The 22,084-nt window shown below is 42.4% G+C and overlaps 3 protein-coding genes across 5 annotated transcripts in view; 2 read left to right on the top strand and 1 right to left on the bottom strand.

Annotated features, from left to right (window-relative positions):
- Window positions 1-11,037, top strand: part of dlgap3 (discs, large (Drosophila) homolog-associated protein 3) — a 108,924-nt gene extending 97,887 nt beyond the window's left edge. For both annotated transcript variants that reach the window (XM_051065645.1, XM_051065634.1), the window contains exons 5-13: window positions 918-1,020; window positions 1,135-1,351; window positions 2,888-3,429; window positions 4,282-4,376; window positions 5,365-5,584; window positions 6,907-7,192; window positions 7,284-7,375; window positions 7,586-7,732; window positions 8,428-11,037. In XM_051065645.1, coding sequence (XP_050921602.1) covers window positions 918-1,020; window positions 1,135-1,351; window positions 2,888-3,429; window positions 4,282-4,376; window positions 5,365-5,584; window positions 6,907-7,192; window positions 7,284-7,375; window positions 7,586-7,732; window positions 8,428-8,736 — 2,011 coding nt within the window. In that variant the 3' untranslated portion in view covers window positions 8,737-11,037. The remainder of the gene's footprint in view (window positions 1-917; window positions 1,021-1,134; window positions 1,352-2,887; window positions 3,430-4,281; window positions 4,377-5,364; window positions 5,585-6,906; window positions 7,193-7,283; window positions 7,376-7,585; window positions 7,733-8,427) is intronic.
- The window catches only part of LOC108900388 (sodium-dependent neutral amino acid transporter B(0)AT1), a 244,075-nt gene that overhangs the window by 97,201 nt on the left and 124,790 nt on the right, over window positions 1-22,084 (top strand). The gene's annotated exons all lie outside the window — the stretch shown is intronic.
- LOC108900441 (tissue alpha-L-fucosidase) lies at window positions 16,398-19,853 on the bottom strand. Its single transcript, XM_018701478.2, has 8 exons — window positions 19,359-19,853; window positions 19,098-19,232; window positions 18,457-18,594; window positions 18,193-18,298; window positions 17,851-18,051; window positions 17,567-17,757; window positions 17,138-17,237; window positions 16,398-16,987 (listed from the first exon to the last, which is right to left on the bottom strand). The coding sequence occupies exons 1-8, from the start codon at window positions 19,697-19,699 to the stop codon at window positions 16,853-16,855; spliced, it is 1,347 nt and encodes a 448-aa protein (XP_018556994.1). The 5' UTR covers window positions 19,700-19,853; the 3' UTR covers window positions 16,398-16,852.

Here is a 22,084-nt window from a genome sequence, read left to right as displayed (position 1 = left end):
CCATCTGTCCTCATTCCATCTGGTAATGCCACTTGCAATAGTGAGTCACTGTAGAATCCAGTCTGCCATTAGTCCAACATGAGAGGATGAAGAAGTAGCACTGCCCAGAGCGCGTATTCTTGTCTTGTAAATGCAGCGATGGGTCAAGCTCTTGGTAAATAAACAGCTGTTAATGCTAAGGTTGGCTAGGTAATGATAGCACCCAAGCTTACAAATAACACCTTTAAGTACATTTTTAAGGTATTTGAACTATACTTGTGTTTTTCCATTTACTTTATCTTTCTACTCTACTACATTTCAGAAGGAAATACTTTACATTTAACTTCACTATTAAGTTAAATTTGATGCATTATTATAGATTAAAGGCCCTGCACACACAGGTGTTTTCAGTTTCGTGGCTGATTAGATCTACTCAGGTTGTTATGCTATTTTGGGATTTCAGGGAGGTCATCCAGTACTAATTAGAATGATAAAGGTACAGATAGATAAAATATACATTGTCTTTCGTGACCTTGTGAGATCTATAATTACTCTTTGGGGTTTGTCATTGGACTATTTCAGATTGAACTGCACTTTTGTGTGCCCAGCATGGAAACAGCTATATTCAGAAGTTCAGAATTATTCAGAATTATTTCACAGAAAATAGAGAATTTATGAAATGCAGCATTACAACACTCAAAATGACTCCAACTGGCATAGTAATAGAACATGACTCAGTGACATTTCATTTTGTAGTCATGATTAACCAAATGGTGTGTTACAAATATGAATTTTTGTCAAAAATAGCCAAGCGAATAGCTGCAGATTTTACAGCCAGAATATATTACCGACTAATGAGAAAAGGCTATTGATTTCATCATGCGCTATAGTTGCTATCATCAACAATGCTAATTATGTGTATTATATGTTTTATCCAGGTACTCATGTAAGCAGTGTACAGATTCCTACCCTAACAGCCGAACCACACCCAAAACCCACACCCGCTCTCGTAGTTACACCCGCTCTCTGACCAGCTCACAGGTAACAAATAATATGTTTTATTTGTGTGTATTATATGGGGGTTCAAATTTCCCACTCAGTACAGTGATCTGTAACCAAAGTGTCCTCAAGTGTCCTCATTTTTTTTCCCTCCAGCTGGGGGACACATTGAACCGTCAGTTCGAGGCGGTGTGTGAGACCATGTTCGGGGAGGTGGAGTCTCAAGCCGTAGAGGCCCTGGATCTTCCAGGCGTGTTCCGCACTCGCAGCCACAGCTACGTCCGCGCCATCCAGGCCGGCTGTTCCCAGGACGACGACTGCCTCTCCGTCTTCTCCATGTCAGGCCCCCAGGGAAGCATCAAGGGTGGGGCCGGTGAGTGCGCGCACATGTGTATAGCTCAGTGTGTAAAAGTCTGCGGTGTCTGTGTGAGTGATAGAAGACAGCATGGTTGTCTTTTATGTGGTGGCAACCTGGTGGGAGGCACAGCGGGGCAGCCAGTGGGAGAAGGAATTTTATGACAGCTTGCGCCTGCTTACCTCGACAGAAGCAAGTTTACACACTTACACAAGCACGTCAACAAACCCCACACTGTCAGACCATCCATTTTTAATGTTTAACCTTTTTTCTTCTCTTTTCCTTCAATCTCTGTAATTTATTCTTCATCCCTCTCCTCCTCTGCAGCATTTTCTTCATATGTGTGCTATAAGCCCAGGCTTGTGTGAAGTGTATGTTATTGAGCATGGTCTTTGTCTCTCTATCTCATCTCTCCCATCACCCTGCCCTGTGTGATAACAAGTTTCTCTGGCTCAGTAATAGGTACAGGAATGCTCATGATTATGATGATAGCTCAGTGTCTCCAGCTGCTTCTTTCTCTCTTTCCACTGTCTGCGTCTCCGCCTGGCATGGCTGCTTTTCTTTTCCTTCTCCCTCCCCATCACTCCTGATTTGAAACAATTCACTCTTTGTCTTGATTTGTTTGTTTTTCTCTGGATTTTGTATTTTTTCAATAATTTCTCATAAAAAAAACAACCTCTCACTCGAGCCTAATATTCACTCCATCTGCATTCATTTGTGACTGTTTGTGTGTGTTTGTACAGTAGACAGCAGAGCCACTTTAGTGCCTCACAGGACTCAAATTTCTATGCTTAGACCAGCAAATCCCCCCCTCCCCCGAGATTTATTAAAGCCTCTGTGAAGTGTCATATACATCAGCCACAAACACATGCGCACTGTACACAAACTCACACGCACTGTACACCCACATACTGAAGGTTAGAGCTTCTCAGCTGAGACGGGGTGGTGATGAAGACGTCTGGAAAGAAGTGCATTAAAGTATGATCCTTTATTCAGTGAATATAAACTGTGTGTGTGTGTGTGTGTGTGTGTGTGTGTGTGTGTTTGGGTGTATACGTTTGAATGAAGCAATAAGGGAGGAGGAAGAGACAGAATCTGCACGTCTCATTTTAATATTTCTCTCAGGAAATTGCTTTATCTTCCTAAAAGGCAGAGTTATGTTAGCTCAAGGGAAGAGGTTTTCTTCTGTCACTTGTGTCATGTCAGTCTTTTCCACCGATTCGCTCCCTGCCTCTCACTAAAATTCACACTATAAGCTGACTTTTTTTCGGTGAAAAGACACAGTGAGTTGTGTTTATAAATCTTTTTGTCACATCTGCATTATCTCTTAATGATTTTCTTGTTTTCTCTCTGTCTCTCTATATTGGTTCACCTCCTTTCACATCAATAAATTTCCTTCTTTCCACTCTTTGTCTTTCCTTTCACCTTCTCTTTACAGTCTGTCCCTTTTGTAAGTATCCACCTCCCCCGCTCCCTGTTTGTATAGTTCCCATTTTGCTCTTAACAGCCCACTATGCCTCTGTCTTCCTTTCTCCCGCTCTTCTGACACTACAGTCTTTCCTTATCGTAAAGGTGCTCCTCCCCCACTCCCACCTCGCATGTCCAAGTCTTCACTCTCGGTGCGGGCCCAGAGCAGCACCGAGTCCACCCAGGATGCCTACTTTCAGAGCAGTGGACAGCCGGCCTCAGTCTCGGGCCCCGGGCGCGTCAAGCAGCACAGCAACTCCGTGGACCTGGGCAGCTCTGACGGGCCCTCGGGTCGCACCTCCAGAGGAGGGGGCTACTACATCGCTGCTGGCCCCGGACGCTCCAGGCAGCACAGTAACTCGGCAGAGAGCCTAGATGGGGTCAGGGGTTCGCGGGAGCTGGTGCCCTACGGAGGGGGTCCAGGAGTGGGGGTGAGGGCCAAGCACAGTAGCTCAGCTGACAGTCTGCTGGAGGGGCCTCCGAGGCCGGCCCGGGAGAGGGACGGTAGGGTCGGGGGCAGCCTAGGGAAATCAGCATCTCTGCCGCAGAACAGCATAGTGCTGAGTAAAGCTGGAGGGCAGGATGAAGGACGTGGTGGGAGAAAGTGGAGTCCATCCATAGCTGTGCAGGTGAGAGGGGGCATTTAATTAAAATTTGAAACTGCAACTTAATTTTACTTTTCCTTTATTTAGTCAACAAAATGTCAGAAAACAGTGAAAAATGATCATTACAATTCCTTGACCCAGATGTATCCAGATGTATTGCCAAGAACTCAACATATTCAATTTGTAGTGATATGCAACAAAGAAAAGCAGTGAACTGTCACATTTAAGAGGTTGGAACCAGAGAATGTGGCATTTTTCCTTGATAAAAGACTTAAATGAGACTAAGAACTAAAATTGTAATTTTTCTGCTCACTGACTGATTGATTATTGGCTGATTGTATTATAAAATAGAATCCAATTAAACAAAGCACATGTTAAAATAATAGTTCAGAAATGCAGTCAGTCACTTTATTGTTGTGGGTTAAATAAGAAGATCACTGCCACTCTCATGTACTCTCATTAATTATGAAGCTAGAGCTGGGAGCCGGTTGGTTAGGAGACAGCTAGCCTGCCTCTTCCCACAGATCAAAAATATCCTCACTAATTTAAAGCAGTTGTTTGATAGTTTGGGAAATGTGATAATCTGCCTTTTTTTCTTAGTTAGATGAGAAAATCAATTCAACTGTCATGTGCCTGTTAAAAATGAAGCTACAGCCAGCAGGCAGTTAGCTTAGCTTAGTAACATGTAGCATATCCTCTTGCTGTACAAAAACATTGGCTGTTGTGCTGCTTAAAAAAGATACAACAATATGACACTATAGCTAGTGAACTTTAGTGGCACTGGTAAGTAAATTCACCTAAACTCTTCCTTTAATTCCAGTTGTTTATTGCATCTTTCATGTATGTTACCTCTGACTGTGGCTTTTCCTGTTCCAGGTGGACAGCTCAGAGACCCTGTCAGATTCAGAGGGAGAGGGCAAAGCTCTTACAGAGGTCCACTCTATAGGAGTCCAAGTGGAAGATGACAAAAGGTAATGGAAGGACAACTGAGAGTCAGAGTAAAGAAATCTGAAATCTCTTCCCAGCTTGAAGTGTGTTTGTTTTGCCTGACATTTAACTTGCCTTAATTATGGACACAAACTTGCAAACTAAGACGTGTGTTTGTTTATTTGCAAATTTATCTTTACCCCAAAAAATATGTGGCTTCATCAAGAGCTTGTGGTTTTCATACTGTAATTTATGTGAATAATTTTCATTTATAATTTGAAAAAGCCTTAATCTCCGAGGCACCCAGCGGTGTAGCCACCTATGGTTGATTTCTTGGCTAGATCTTATTATTTCATTTAACATTTCATCAGACATCACAGCTTGAACTCAGTAACACTTTGTTCCAAGAATGTCTTTTTTTTTTTTTGCCATTAGTGACTGTAACCATGACGACTGCAAATCATACACTCGACATGACTTTCACACATGATGCAGCCCTTCTAATTATATCCAGCATCACTTATGGGTCAGATTCACACATATGATGTGCATGCGAGCGCGTGCGTGGCATCACGTGCTCCCAAACCCTCAGAGCAGTGTGTGATGATGCACCTGTTAACAATGCTGTCCCCCCACCCCAGGCCTCCCGCAGTCATCAAGGATGACAGTGTGACGTCGGGTGGGGGAGAAAAGAGGAGGGCAAGAGTGGAAATCTGAGTCACACCTCACACCTCATCAGACAGCAAAGAAGGATGAGGGGAGGTGGGGTATAAACTTGCAATAGAGTAAACACTCATCACTGAGTCCACAGACATGACATTTGCACACACTGGTGCGTCATATGCCAGAGGATTCAGCAGGACTTATCACAACGGAGTGAATAGTTGCGAATGCACTGAAAGCATGCCTGCTCAAACAGGAACGTGGAATAAGAAAAATAAAATCATTTGAGATAGGCTTTTTGCATGCAATACTCTGTGTGACTGAATGGCTCGGGGGTCGGGGGGCCTGCTGTGACTTCCTGTGTTGCAGGCGGGCCAGGTTCAAGCGCTCCAACAGCGTGACGGCAAGCGTGCAGGCCGACCTGGACCCGGAGGGCTTCCCAGGGCTCAGCATCGCCGTGCCAACACAGGACAAGAGTCTTCAGTTCGGCTGTTCCTTCCAAAGGCACTCGTCAGAGCCCGAGTCTGCTAGCCAGTACACAGAGTGTCACCGCACTGTCCACACGCAGGGACAATGGGCCTACAGAGAGGTAGGTCTGCAGTGATTTGATTATTTTGGAACCTGCAGGCAAAGGTCACATGGATGGAGATCTGTAGGCTAGTTTTCTGTAGCCCTGCTAGCTTGTCTACCTGAAGAAGAACACTGAAATAACACGTGATAACGCTGTCCTTTGTAGAGCTCGCAGCAAATAAATAAATAAATAAAGTAAATCAATCAAGTTAATCAACCTGCTTCGTTTCCCTACACTCATAATTATGAAAGAAATATACCCTAAGACCTGTAGCGACCATCCTCCAAAATATGACATTAAACTCTTCATGAATATTCATGCAAAAGAACCTCCAGTTAATCAATCCCTTCATTATAAATTACGTCTCAATTTCTTTACGATGTGGGTCTGTCATCCAGCAAAAGTCTTCCACCAGAATGTCTGCCTGGAGAAATATCAGATAATGAAGATGAAACTGCACAATGCCAGAGTTGTAAAAAGACAACATCATTTTCAGTAATGAATTTATCCAGAAATTGATCCTTTGAATCGTTTTTTTAAACAGAAACTAATAAAACAACGCTGACAAAGTGGTTTATTAGATTAGATCACTTGCACAGCCAGTATTCGTGAGCTAGCAGTAAACATGCTAGCATATAAGCTTGCTAGTAAGTAGTGTTAGTTTGGTTACCCTTGTTAGTCGCAAGACCCTCGCCTCTGTGGTTGTAGTGCTCCATTAACAGTCCCCTATATTCCCCTGCCTTACTGACACATTTCTTGTTGTATTATTGCCACAAGCTGTAAATCAGTGACATGGCATGAACCCTTTGGCAGAAGTGCATTTCTGTGCATGTGCACAAGATACAAACATAAGGAGGACCTGATTAAAAACTGCTCAACAGCATTACTAGTGGTCAAAAACTCCACAGGGAACCATTAAACTTTAAACAGGGAACCTTAAAACAGCATTCTTTTTCTAATTCACATAAATTAATTACAGTGAGACCAAATGTATGGTCGATGCAAAGGTTAACTTATGACACAGAGTTTGATTTATAGCTCACCATTGGATTTCAGCCATTCATATATTCATATATATTGTGCATTCCCTGCAGTAACTGTGTCCACATTGTGTCACTAACTTATAATGCAGGAGACAGTGACAAGGTCCCCCTCGTTCCATTACTGAATGTGGGATTGTTTGGTGCAGTTGTCCTAATTATGTTCTTTCATTCCCTGTGATAGAGAGTGGGTGTCAGTGAACAGAAGGTTAGCAATGGAAATGTCTTTGCTAAATCAGAACCCATTACTGATGCTTCAAATACCACATGTCCAAACAGTCCCCTCCTCTGTTATCCCAGGACTTTATCCAGAGTGGCTACACCACTGAGGCGGACCCGCGGCCTCACCAGCACCCGCACTTGCCTCCACGCTCCCACTCCCCTCTGCCCATCACCGCTGAGCGAGCCTGGGCGGGGACGCCGTCCCTCGAGGGGCCCCGGAGCCTGCCCGACTCGGGCCGAGCCTCGCCCTGCATGAGAGACGGAGAGTTCTTCTTACGTCTCCTGCAGACAGAGGTGGAGAGGATGGAGGGCTGGTGCCAGAACATGGAGAGAGAGGCTGAAGAGAACGAACTGCCAGAGGAGAGTGAGTTTGGGAGGTGGATCGAAAAGATTGGAGATAAACGATAAATAATTCTTGGATTTGTGAAACTATTTATGTGTTCTTTCCTCCCCAGTTCTTGAGCTGATCCGTAATGCAGTTGGCAGCGCCCAGATGCTCATGTCTCAGAAAGTCCAGCAGTTCTTCCGCCTCTGCCAACAAAGTGTGGTGAGTATGTGTGATTGCACACAAAATCACGACAACACACATTACATATGGTGCATGGTTTTGCCGAGATTCGCTGTCATTAAGGGCACAATTAGCTTGGCTGCGCAAACATAAGAAATCAGTCCTGCGTAACATCCTGTCTTTCACAAATCCTTGTATATGACTTTGTCACCCGTCACGTGTCATATTCCGTCCCCCTGCCCGCCCCAGGACCCATCGGCCTACCCCCAGCCCACCTCTCAGGACCTGGCAGGCTTCTGGGACCTGCTCCAGCTCAACATAGAGGACGTCAGGGTCAAGTTTCAGGACCTCCAGAGGCTCAAGGACTCTGGTTGGAGGCTCCCACCTGAAAAGAAGGTGAGAGGTCCGGGGATCCAAACAGCCCTGGTTTCCCTTCAGCAACCCCTGAGAGCTAAGATGGCAATGTGCAGAAGAGTAGCGCAGATGGCCGTGCCCTCCAAGCCTTTGCAGGCTGTGAAAATACACAACAGCAAGAGGAACTGAGCTGAGCTGCCCACGAGACAGTGGAGTCTTAAACTGCTAGAAAGTACTCTAATTGCATTTTTCCATTTACTGTAGCTGGTCAGATAGAAGAAAGTACATGTCACATTATTGTCTATTAAGGTTAGACTACTCACTGATCAACTACATTATTCTTGATAACAAACTAACAATTATCTCTCCTTTCTTCTTGTTGTTTTTACATTTTTTGTTACCTTTTCCTTTCCCATTTCATTTCCCATTTTTTTGTCACCTGATGCCGATGCATGTTGAGATGCTTTTTGCTGACTTTTTTTGTTGTTTTTTTTTTTTTTTTTTTTTTTGCTGATGGGCCGGTCCATGATTCCTCTCTTTCCACTCTTGAATTTGACCCTTTTTGTCTGTGGGTTTTCCCTTTGTTTCTCATTCTCTTTGTTTCTCCCAATATCTCCACTTTTTCTGCATGGGATTCCTTTCACACAACCTTCTAAAACCATTGTTTTCCCCACCCGACACAATAAATCCACTGTCCGTCTGCATCTTAAATCTGTGTCTCATCATCGATGGGATAGGAGGACAAGAAGCTTCCTCCTCCCTTACCAAAGAAGCCAGTGGGTGGGGTGAGTGGCAGCCTCCGGGCCGATAGCGTTGGGGACGCGGCCGCCGGAGGAGGTGGGTCGGGAGGACTGGTGGTGCCCCGTGTGGGCGGACACACCCTGCCCATCAGGGAGAAGTCCCTGGACCTCGGGGACCGTCAGAGGACAGAAGCGAGGAGGAGGCTGCTGCAGACCAAGAGAACCGCCTCCTTCAGGCAGAACTCGGCCACGGAGAGCGCCGACAGCATCGAGATCTACATCCCCGAAGCCCAGACTCGGCTCTAAACGCAAGGCTGCGGCATCTCCCCACTCCACCTCCTCACTCATCCCTCACCCCTGCGAAGCAGACCTGCGCCTAGTTTTGGATCCTCTGTGGGTCGTTGCTGTTTATCTGCTACCTTCCCTCTGCATTCCCATTAGTTCACTTACCACAACTGCGAATTCAGATATCTTGCTCATTAAACAAGCAATGACAGCCATTTTAGTGTCTTGAAATTTGGACATTTTACTGCACAGAGGCCTAGACCTGAAATGGTAGCTAGCAGATATTAGTTACAGACCTTTTTAACTCTGAATTTCTTTTTTTTTCCCATGTTGGCTGAGAAGAAACAGTCCATTTTTATAACACTAGGCAGCAGAGGTTCACGCAGTAGTAGCATGCCTGTGCGTGTTCACCTAGCACTTCTCCATCACTGAAAATAAAGGGCTTAACAGGCACAAAACCTCTGACAGAATCTCCCCGAATGGATCCCTGACGCCATTTGCAGCAGATTCACAACAAGACGTATCCATACTCTTCACCGATGCTACCAGTATGGATGAATAAACATGGATGAATTTCTCGCCATCAGTTTAAATGCCCTTAAAGTCAGATGTTGGCAGTCCCCAAAGAACATCCTCCAAGCGTAGTCGGCCAACTACAGCTGGCACCTTTCACCGAGGTGCCATCTGTACACCCAGGCACTCAGTCAAAGAATATGAAATAATTCTCTGTCCCTCTCCTTCACTCCTCACGTCCCGCGTATCCATCGACCACCCTCGGCACTCAGTAGTGAGGCTGTTTGAATGTGCAAGTGCTATTTGTACATAGTGTGCACACTCATGTTTGCCAAAAGGAGCTTCTGCAGTATAGCATCACAGCCTTGACAGCTAGAGAGCATCACAGACAAAAAAAACAGGAAAAGAAAAAAAAGAGCAGTTTGCTTTTTATGTAGTCTTTCTGAAGTTTCAAGTGTTCAGGGGTGGGGTTGCTGGGAATTTTTAGGTGAATAAATTTTGGTGGCTTTTCAGGACTTTACTGAGAAGGCCTCCATTTCACTGTGAGACTATAGCACCACCAAGTGGTCAAATGTGGACCCAAACCAACAACAGTGGTCTGCAGAGAGATATTTCCACCTCAGTCAGAAATTAACAGACGCCCTGATGAAACAGCCATGACAGAAGATCAGTTTCTTTATTATTACCCCCCACCCCCACTTCTTTCCCTTGACACACAGTGTGTTTCCTGTTTTATTTTAATGGATATTGTTTTAGTGGACTTTCCCATGGTGTTTTTGCATAATTAAGATGGCAGTGGATCACAAAGTAAAAAGTTAAGAGAGTCAGTAGAAAGTCAGTAGAATCCGCTTGCCTAAATTGAAGTATAATCCTCACACAGTTTCACACACACTGCTGATGAAAGAAGGAACAAGTCCTCTGATCGAACGAAAACAAGAGGAGTCATATTGTATGTAGCTCCCTTCTAATGTATGTTTGTTGCACTATGTGTTCCTTCCCCTTCCTCTTTTTTTATCTGGTATTTCCACTGACTGAAGTGTAGCATGATATGAAAAGCTTTTGAAAGGATCTCATTTACAAGTTTATGTCAGAACACAAATTTCTTATTTAAGTAGTTTATATACGGACATTGTGTACAGGCTTGTGCGAGTGTGTGTAGTGTGAACATGAAGGGCTGTGTGTCGTTAGGAAAGTGTGATGAAGCCCGCTGAGTGCTAAAAAGTCCAAATCAGCCATTTTAAAGACAAAAAAGAGAGAGAGGAAAAAAAACACAAAGTATAAGAATCTTTTAGCATGACCTGTTTATTTGTTTTCTAAAATTTGGATGGAATGTGTTGGCAAAATGGGATATTTTAATGGGAGATGTATATTTTATAATATAATCTACATTTCTAGATTAGTAGAGACTATTGAGTACAGTAATATGTACAAAAAAAGCATATATCAAATGTGAAATACTAAAGTATTATTACAATAGATTATAGCATTGTGTGATACTACAGCTGTGTGGCATATCCAGACTCAGTACATGTGAAAAAGAATTTCAAATGATTATTATTATTATCTTCAGTTTGTCAGTGCTGGGTCAGGTTCACAGGGTATAACTGGCAAGAGCGTTAATTGCCAAGTATGATCCTCCTTAGGCCTACTGTATATCTATCTGTGGTTCTAACAACATATACTGCTGTATCCCCTCCCTGTACTTCCTCTTTAGAACCAACTACATGTGCCTAACCAGCTATGTGTGGAGGTTTCCTTTGAACACAGTTTACAGTATATGTGTGTGTGTGTGTGTGTGTGTGTATATATATATATATATATACACACACACACACACACACACACATATATATATATATGTCTCTCCATATATATATATATATATATATATATATATATTATATATATATATATATATATATATATATGGAGAGACAGAGAGAGAGAGAGCGGTAGGGAAAGAGAGAAAGATATGTAAATAGAAAAGTATAAAATCTGCAGAGAATATTGTTAAAGAAAATGTTTTTATCATACTGACATGCCATCATTTGTCTCCCTCACTTCCACTTGCAATACACACATAAGACTGGCAGATTTTGTTAATACTGCATGTTTTATGGCAAATTTAGCAGAATCTCGTTTTTGACTGATAAAAGGAAAAGCAAATTTTGTAGCTTGTAAACCTTTTTTGTGATCGGAAAAAAAGAAAATTGACAAGATTTTACAATGCAGTTATTTCAACGAGTCACTTCTTTGTACAAAGATTATATCCTTGGAGGACAGTGATACTGGCAACCTTCAGACAGCAATCAGTGTTTCGATTTGAATCTCAACAGCTCAATTTAACAACCTTCGTGTAAAACTAGCTGCCCTGGCAATGAAAAAAAGGGCTCAGAATCAGACATCATGTTTAATTCATTTGCAGCGGTGTGGGCTGCGGAACAGCCTTTTATCCCCATCATCTCTTCTCCTCTGTTCCCTTCAAACTTGACAACATCTCAGTGGCGAGCGACGCAGCCCTCATCAAACAAAGCACAAAGACCTGCTTTTATACTGTTACTCCACTGTGAAGGACTCTTGACTCCACCCTCAAAATCCTCAAACGTACAGGCAGAGGGATGGCAAGGTCTTTCCATTTCGGCCTTCAGAGACACCAGGAATCAAGGAGGCTTTGTTGGATATTTATCCACGGTAGCAACCATGACTACTTCTTCAGTTCTCGCTGACTTTCTCCTCTATACTTTTGATCACAAGTTGAGGTGTTAGCCAGCCACCTTGCCTTGAAACAGGTCCATTGCAAACACACTTTTTGGTGGTTGTGGTTTCCATACTTTTCTGTTCAGTATTTTACCTATCCATCTGTCCTACTATACGGTATATCTGCACAGTATAAATACAGGGGCCTCAGCTAATAACAGCACCTGGGTGTATAGTTGTACAAACATGATCCGAGCACTCACCAACACGCCAGACGACTATATGAACCCTTTCACCTCTTTCTAGAAGTGCAAAAACCCCACGTGGACAGCCAGACGGACAAGTCAACTCCGAGTACCTCAGTTTCTAGCAGCAGTGTCTCCAACCCCTGACCCAGGCCTCTGCCCTCAGGGGATTCTCTAGCACCACACAACCGACGGACCCTGAAAACACAGGACCAGACCAGTGCCACAGGAACGTTGTCCATATTCTCTGAACGAAAAGGGGGAATGCACTAGTCGTTTGAGCCCAGATTCTCTAGTAGCCATTTTTCAGAGACTGGAGAGCAGCAGCAGTTGAAGGCGCTTGAAGGAGGTGTTGGATGAAGCAAGAGCTCAATTGTAGCCAATGTGTATGTGCTGTATATTGTGCATCTGCAACAAAGTGAAGCAGGAGGGATGTTGTAGCAGCAGATTTGAGTTTGAGTTTGACATTTTTCAGTGGCAGAGCTGCTCTGGAGGAAAAAATAAAGTCACAGGAGGAACCTGTTTTTCCAGCTCAGTTACTGGGGCAGTTTCCTCTTGTTCCATTGTTTAAAACTGAACACTGTCAAATACAAGTGGCAAAAATGACCATGACCTTGTCGCATTTTGCCTTTCGAACAATCACGGTCAGCAGTTGAATACATTTGACTATCTAGCAAATAAGTATTAACAGTAGGAAAAGTTGGGATAGCTTTAGCAGTAACTAGCTGAAGTAAGTGTGTTCTCATCCACCTATTTTTACATGCATTTTTAATTTGCGAATAAGAAAGCAAGGTATGAATATCGCAAAAAGGTTCACATGCGACTGAGGTGCAAATGTCAGTGTATCTGTGAAAATAAAATCTGGCAAAGTGCGATTGAAACAGACAGTGAATTAATTGTGACGTATGTGAAGCATATGCTCTACTGAGACAAAAAAAAGTAGCAGCAGATGAAAATATCAGATGTGTGAACCAGTTAAGCAGACCGTAAATGTATACAAATTTATACAAGAAAAACATAAAAAACAAATAAAAAAAGTTTTTTACATTGTTTTCCATCATCTGGGAGTCTTTTAGTTATATCATCTTTTTCTGCAGTGGTTTAATGGCACCCAACTAGAGAACTGTTCTGTCTTGATGCACTCAACACCCAATTGCAAAATGGTTAATAATCATTTTCCTTTGCTGATTTTCTGGAAGATTTGGTTAAAATTTGCACTTCATTTGGATAAAAACTTGATTATTATGGCTGACATCAATGATGTTGTGCATGGGAAGGGATTTGTATTTCAGCCTAACACGTCAATGGCAGATACTAATAACGAGAACTGTCATTTAGAGATCCTTAATCTTAAGGATTATAACTTCAATACTAATTTGTATTTGACCAAACTTTAAGATTATATTACATACATATAAGAGTACATTTGTGGTTCTCCTCACAGAGGTTTTATTTCCCTCTGCCTCCACAGCAGCTCGCACCCAAGATGTTTAACTGAAACTCCAATGTGCCTTTAGCACTGAGGTGTAAGTGCATTTGTACTGTTTGTGTATGTGTGTGCGTGTGTTAACACTGTAATGTTGCTCTACAGTGCACACACAGGTAACCATGTGGGTCAGAGACAACTGAGCAATTACTGTGTAATTAACAAAAAAATAATACCCTGCCACCCTCACGTTTACAAAACTGTAAATACATGTTGCCAATGGACATTGCTCTTCTCAATATTACATATATTGTTATTACAATATGATTATTATTAGTATGATTATTGTCATTAAAGGATTAATTATTGCCATCACTCTCATTATTATAAATGGTGTTGTCAGTTATAGCTATGGGTAAACATTGTTCTGTATTCAAGGGCAAGTCTTGTGTACAATAACGAAAAAATAGTTGACACTAATGACAAGTCTTAAATCGCTGCTACTAAGGAGATGGAGTAGAAGAAAAGCAAACTGACAATAGCTCTGGGAAGACATTTTTCTCTGGGATCAATGATGGACGCTCCGATCACCAAAAGAGGAAAGTAAGCGTTGGAACAGATGGACTGAAAGGAAGATCCAAACATAAGACCTTCTTTCTCCATGTGCTTTTATTCCACTCTGAACTCTTAGTTCTGCCAGAGGAGGAAAAAAACGTAGACATCAAACTGAGACAGACTCTCCGCTCTCTGTGTTCTACTCTATACAGTAATGTAGCAAAAACTAAATAGCCCCTCGCTCTCTACTCTCTCCACCTGTCCTCCTCTTTCATCTCTTTCTTGTATTCCTCACCGAACAACATGATTTTTAATCAGACGGGTTTGATACAGCGAGCTTTTCTGTCTTTAAGCTCTGCTTTATCCTTGAGTTCTCTTGTTTTATACACATTTGATTCAGTGCCAAGACAGCATATTGTACATATAAACATGAAATACTTTTGTTTTTCCTCCTGTAAAAGGAACTGACTGGAGCATATAGCAATAGCGATGCCATAAGATATGAACTTACACACAAGATGCATGAGAACACCGTGGTGACCGGGAGATGCAGTCTTCTGAGTATGTGACGGACAACGGAGGGTGTTGCACAGTGAAGTGTAAATCATGATTCTGTTTGTTGTGTTGTGGTTCTCATATTTGTACATACAAATTTATTTATTGATCTCGTCTGTTTTATGGAACTAGATGTGTCAAAGGAGCACGTCTGATAGCGCTGAAGCCCAGAGAGATGGCACACTGTGACGTGGTTTACCCCAACACAGAATGTAACACTGTCAACGTTGTCAAAACATTTTCTAATGGCTAATATTATTACTATTAATATGATTATTATAAAGCTATTTTAGCGAGTTAAACAAGGGGTGCTGTGTCTCCTGTGTCTTTTTTTTTTGGTGTCGATTTTCTGTGTCCCCACAGATTCTTGCTCAAATGTTGCTAAACCCTGAATGGTCCACAGAGGTAACTGATATCCTACCTATAAACAGAGCCAGGCCAACTCTCCCTGTTTCCAGTCTTTGTGCTAAGCTAAGCTACATGGTCACTAGCTGTATAGCCTTATATATACTGACAGATATGAGAGTGGTAATCCTCTCATGTAATAAATGGCACGTCAGTGAACTGTCCCTTTAACAGAAAACTGTGTTTATACAGGATGTCACGCTGATAGCAGAGACTGATTAAGAAAAAACTGTTTCAGGGCCTTTAAAACAAAATGTGCAAGCAAAGGGAAATGTATATCAGGGAGAAATAATAGCTTCTTTAAATGTCATTGTCTGTCTTAATTTACCATGTATCAAGGTAAATGTCTCTTAAGCTTTAACTCATCCCTTTGGTGATAAAATAATTTAAGATTAAACATACGACTGAATGACTAAGTAGATGTATATTATTTGAAATGCAGACATGCCCACCTGGACAGCACACATTAAAAATGCAAAGTAGAGGTCAAAGAAAAGGATTTTCCAAAAAAACTTCCATTTTCTCTCTCTGTCTCTCCCTCTCTCTGCTTAAAGGAATTTGCAATGCAAATACCAAGCAGACCACATACACCTATTAAAGAAGGTTAAAAGAGAGGACAGAGAGCAATTTACTGCTGGCATTCTGAGTTAAACGCACAATCCCTGTGGGTATCCTCTTCCCAGTCAGGTCTTAACTCGGACCGACACATTGAGGGGATATTTTTGTCTATTCACACAACAGTTTTGGCACAGAATTGCACTGACAAATACAACCTACTGCTACTGAATATAAAGTATCCAGCACAAGATTCAGGAACACGCAGCAGTAGCCTCAGGGTGAGAGAAACAGGTTATAATCAAAGGTCGGCAGTCAGTAAAAATATAAAAAATGTGGGAGGTGAATGTCATCCCGAGGCGCTTAAGAGGATTGCTGAAAATAAAAGTGCTAACAAGTGCCGCACAGAACATCAAAACAGTCATCCTGAAGTCATCTTGTTCCCAAATCATGGCTGCGTATTTGAAAAAAAAAAAAAACCTAGTCACTCATACTTATGTTTAAAAAGCACTCTGGAGGTTTGTATATCTTATCTGAGACTACAGAAATTGGGATAAAGTTTGAGTTTTCAGACACATAATTGGGTCTGAGTACAACACAGCAGCAATGAGAAAGAAGTTTCCAAAGTGATGAGACCTGAAGGAGGCTTAAAAGTGTCACCAGACAAATGATATGAATACTCTGCCTCTTTAAGGTACTTCAGTGTTTCAGAAACTCCACAGACTAAGGAGAACAGTTGAAGAAAGTGGTGTTTTAATATATCTTTATATATGAAATCAGTTCTTCATCAGACTAATCAAGTAATGTTTCATCCCACCATTTTAGAAGCGTACAGTAGAAAAATAAAAAAGTGCTTTATAGGTAAAAATGTTCATTTTCATACAAACCACACTAAGCTGAAACAGCAATTAGACAGCTGCCAGGAGAGTTTCACAAGCCGAACAGCAGATTCAGTTTTTCATTCAGATTCAATCAAAAAAGAACATAATCAAGAGGCAGTGACACATTTAACGTCAGAGCAACAAAGGAATCATTGAAGAGGAGTGTTCTATTGTTTCATTTTTTTGGCAAAAATACAAAGCGTTGTCCCTTTAACTATAGTGCATAAGTTTCCTCTTATCTTACATAATGAAAACCTGGGTTTATGAACTGAGTTTATGAAATTAATGACTTCAGGTGTTTATGCTCACTGGATGCCGTCCAGTTTCAGTGTCCACGCCTGACCTGGGGTGTAAGGCAGCTCGGGCAGGAGGACAATAAGGCCAGCTTTAGGGTAGACTGGGGACCAGGGTAAGGGCTTTGAATTCCCCAATAAAGTCACCTGCACAAGGGAAAAATCTATGATTTCAGTTCATGTATTTCATTTATAAGGACTCACATACACATGCCCTTCTCTAAGTTCATCGTCACTAAGCTGGTTGGAAAATTTCAGTTCTCCTATGAGACTAAAACATTGTCCCAGTCACTTTACCTTGGTGGATGCTGATGTTTTGGGTTCCAACAGCTGCACTGTGGGTGTAGATGGTTTGGCTGTCACGATGGCATACACAGTGGTCCCTTTAGATGTATACCTAAAAAAAAATGAGATACAGATGATAGCTGTATCAATAATCTGCATATAAATCACTGGATCGATTACTAAAGCAGGATTACGTCAGGTATTTAGTTGTATTCTGCACTGAAGCCTAAAATGCTTGGCTCTTTGACAGAAGAAGCTTTGGAGAGACCATTTTAAACTTTCAAGTGAGTGTGTAAATAGTACTTTCTGTCCACCTCTGTCCTCTATACAACATCTGAATGCATCATGAGATGCAGTTTATGAATTTTCTGTAGATTTCTGGAAATGTTAATTTCAGTTATGGTGGACCATACCAGACAGACTGGTTCCCATGTATCTTACCAGATTGGCACAGTGGTGTTCTCTGTTTGGACCCTCCAGGGATTAGAGGCATAGATGGCCTCCCCGTTGATCTCTAACCAGGTTCCGACACCCCTGAGCCTCTCCTCAAACACAGGAGGGATCATCCCATCAGGTGTGGGACCCACATTCAGAAGGTAGTTACCTCCCAGGGCCACAGTGCGAACCAGATCCTGTAACAGCAGCAGGAGAAGGAGGACAACCAGTCAGTCAATGCTTACAGCCTGGTTATCATTACAGATTGGGTAATCATACATCATCTTCACCTCTATGATGGTGGCTAAGTTCATCAATTCATTCATCTTCATGTTCCGCCGGTATCCCCAGGAAAACGTGTCCACAGATGTGCACTTCTCCCATTTGTGCTTGGGCAGCTGGCCTGGAGTGTACTTGTCTTCACAGTTGTAGTAGCCACCGTGTTTACAGGCACAGCCAGCTCCCCATCTGTCATTGGTCACGACGGTATCCTAAAGCAAGGGAGAGCTGATAAGTACTAACAACCTTGCTGAAATAGTTAACCGCTAAATGTCTTGATTCAAAAAGAAAATACCATCTGCAACATTTCTGTTATGTTCAGTTCTGTTCAGTTATGTCATAAATACACTTACTTTAACGGGGCTGTCATTGTAGAGCCAGGCCAGGAACTGGGTGGAGTTCCAGTAGGTATCAGGTGCTTCCCAGTCCCCATCAGACCAGATCACCTCAGGTCTGTACCTGCAAGGCAACAGGAAGGCAAAGGCTCAGACATACTGCCGGCATAGAGGCTCTCATAGAGGTACGTACCAATGTAACAATATCTGACTATATTGTGTGCAAGTGAAAATAAAACATGTTGAAGTGAAATCAGCTGACACAGTAAAAGCACCACACACCTTACAACCATGTTATAAAGCTCTGGTAGAAGTTTATGCATCACAAACGTCTGTGTCTTAAATCCATTCTTCTTGTCAGTCAGGTAGAGAGGGTGGAACCACTCATACAAGGAGTTGTAGAGTCCATAGTGCAAAGACCTGCATAAAGAAATTACAATCTGTTGTTAATGACAGACTATGCCAACTCTCTCCCAACACCTCAACTCAGAGTACCTGCTAATAGCAAGTTCTGATATGAAAACAGTGATCTATTTATCCCCAAATCTAAAAGCTGTGTTCCTCCCTGGAGTCATGTTTATGTACAGTAACATGAGGACAGGGACGCTGCGGCAGTAAAAGCCCACAGAGTCTGCAGCCCACTGTGATAGGATGAATGTAACTAAAAGACTATGTCAGTGCTGATATTGGATCAGTGCATCTGGATATAAATTTAACCCAAACTATCAAGTTGTGAAGTGTGAGTAGCAACGTAGGGAGCAGAGTTAACATCAGTGTCAGAAGGAAAGCAGTAAATGTCACATGAACAGAAGAGGTTGCAAAACAATCTTTCCTTTACTGTAATCTTGATATATCCTTGTTCATCCAGCTACCAGCAACAACCCATTTCTTTGGGCTTCATTATAAAACATTTGAGGACCCACCTGTTGCGAACTGCCTCTCCCAGGTCTCCCACTAGGTCCCTGTGAGGACCTGTATCAACAGAATTCCAGTTCCAAGAGTTTGGAGACCCCCAGTTAGTAAATCCCTCGTGATGTTTGGCAGTCAGGACGACATATCTGTAATTCAGAGAATGTGTAAGTGAAACCTAACGTGATACTGTTTTTGATAAACCACTGCAGATATAGATCAGACAATACCGGAAGTTAAGCTGTCGTTTGTCTCATTAAATTATCTGGACTTACTTTGCACCAGAGGCCTTGAATATATCCGCCCACTCCCCCGGGTTGAAGAACTGAGCGTGGAACTGGGGCGCAAACTCCGGATAGCTGAACCCGGGGGGGTAGTTCTTGGACATGTAGTTCACACACTTCTGGTCGGGAGGCTGTTGGCCCTGCCAGTGCCACCAAAACCACTCGCTGTCAAAGCCGGGGACGGAAAACACGCCCCAGTGGATAAAAATCCCCAGCTTGGCCTCGTCGTACCATGAAGGCAGCGGTCTGGCGTCCAAACTCGTCCAGTTAGCGGTGTAGCGAGCCGCCGTTTGGGAAACAAAAGCGCCGGCGAAGAGAAGTAGGAGCAGCATGGTTACAGGTTAACCCACCATTAAACTCCACTTACGGTACACACAGCGGTACTACAGGGAAACTTCATGCGGCTGTATTTTAGACGGGAAATTTCACTGTTTGTTGTGACCCTGCAAGTGAATCGTTTCCCGTCACGTGACTGTAATCACATGAATTATCATGTGGCTATCGCGTCCCTTTTTTGCAATAACTTTATTTAACAAATATTACATTACAGCTCCTCTTTCCCCCAAAAAATATACAGGATTTTTTCATCTTCAAATTTATATTTATTTAGTTATCAGTTTAACTATATTTGTTATAAACTTAATGTACAACATATGAGTCTAAATGCTGTTAAAGAACCCTGTCAACACTGCAAGGAATAAAATCATGGTGGTTAAATAATGAATATTTATTTTTGTTGAACTAAAGGTGAGCCATCTGATTTCACAATAAAACAAATCAGGTCTAAAAATACTGAAATCAGATTCTATTATACCCATGTGTAACTTCACAGAATGAAAACTCCCCACCTAAATCCCCAAAGAGCAGCACAGCATTAGATTCATACACACTGGGCTGTGGCCCACTTCAGACTGAATATAATCTATGTAAAGCAAATTCACAATCCCAATTGAGTCCCACAGTCACATTCCCATATCACTCAGATTTGTAATAGCCCTTTGAAAGGTGTAAGTATGATGCCTGATTTTTTTTCTCCAGGGCAATCAGTTGTTGATATATACTGTGTTATTGCTGTAAAGTAAGGGTGATGTCTTTTAGAAACCTATCAGGATATTTCCAGTGATAAATCAGGTGCTGGTGAAGTTTAGAGAGTAGACTGAATATTCCTCTAATATCTGTTTCTATTTAAATGCACAGCAGTATCCTAGATAGACACTGATATAAGAAGAAAGAGTGAGAACTACCAGATACACATATACATATATATATATATATTTTTTTTTTTTTATTGTTTTGAAGGCAACAAAATGGGCAAAGTTTTTCTTTGTACAACTGATTGCATAAAATTAAAAGAAAAAGAAATTAACTCACTCCAGGAGTTTTGCCCAGGTCTATTTGGCCCTACAAACAGACAGGCATATGCTAAGGCAAAAGAAGAGGATGAAACCTATGTTTTGTTAAATACATATGCACATTTGTTTGAGTGTTTGTTTCAATTTTCATTTGTGTTCACTTTTTATTTTTATGTTGTCTGAATAGATGCACTCACTGACCACTTTGTTAGGAATACCTGTACACCTGCTTTTTCATGCAATTATCCAATCAGCTAACCAAGTGGCAGCAGAGCAGTGCTTAAAATCAAGTAGATACAGGCCAAGATCTTCAGTTAATGCTCACATCAAACATCAGCGTGAGGTTTAGGTATTTCTGAAAGTGTTGATTTTCACACACAGCTGTCTCTAGAGTTTACTCTGCCTTGTGTCAACAGTGCAGACTGGTGGTGGTGGTGTAATTGGGTGGGGAATGTTTTCTTGGCACATTTTAGGCCCTTTAATACCAAGCCATCACCATTTCAATGCCACAGCCTATCTGAGTATTAGTGCTGACCGTGTGCATCCCTTTACGTCCACAGTTTACCATCTTCTAATGGCTACTTCCAACATGATAGTGCATCATGTCACAAAGCAAAAGTCATCTCTTGTTTCATGAACATGACAGCGCGCTCAGTGCCTCCCCAGTCACCAGATCTGAATCCAACAGAGCATCTTTGGGAAGTGGTAGAACAGGAGACTGGCAGTGTGACTGTGCAGCTGACAAATCTGCAGAAATGATGAAATGCAAACATGTCAACATGGAGCAGAATCTCAAAGGAATGTTTCCAACATCTTGTGGAACCCATGCCACAGATAACTGAGGCTGTTTTGAGAGCAAAGGGAGGCCCTGCCCAGTATTAGCATGGTATCCCTAATAAAGTGCTCGCTGAGTGTATACTGCATGCTCTGTTGGCACACTCTGTATGTACATGTTGTCCTGTTAACAAAGAAATGCACCCAGCGGCAGCTTTATTTGAGAATAACCAGTGTCATCTCGGTAGAAGGCACCCACTTCATTTACTACATCCATGGTTCCGGTTTAATTCTCATTACTGCAGTCAGCGTCCGTGGAGGGCTGGATCTTTGAGTCCGGGTTATTCTCGTCCCTGCACAATAAGTCCATGGGGGTCTCGAGATTTTGTGGGCAGGCTGCGTACACAGCTAAAGCCTCCAGCCCGACCGCGATAAGTGAATCTCGTCGCAGAGTCCTGCGGCTGTAACCGAGCCGCTTCAAGGTCCGGCGGGTGGTTGCGAGTGAGATGGGTTTCTCCTGCGCGCTGCTGTTGTACAGAGCCTGGATCTGCTCGCTCGTAGCCTGGCTGTTAGCCTCCACCACTTTCTCCA

The sequence above is a fragment of the Lates calcarifer genome, linkage group LG3 (genome assembly GCF_001640805.2).
Source record: "Lates calcarifer isolate ASB-BC8 linkage group LG3, TLL_Latcal_v3, whole genome shotgun sequence".
NCBI classification, from domain to species: Eukaryota; Metazoa; Chordata; class Actinopteri; family Centropomidae; genus Lates; species Lates calcarifer.
Note: the sequence above shows the minus strand (reverse complement) of the source record. Positions and strands in the feature narration are given on the sequence as shown.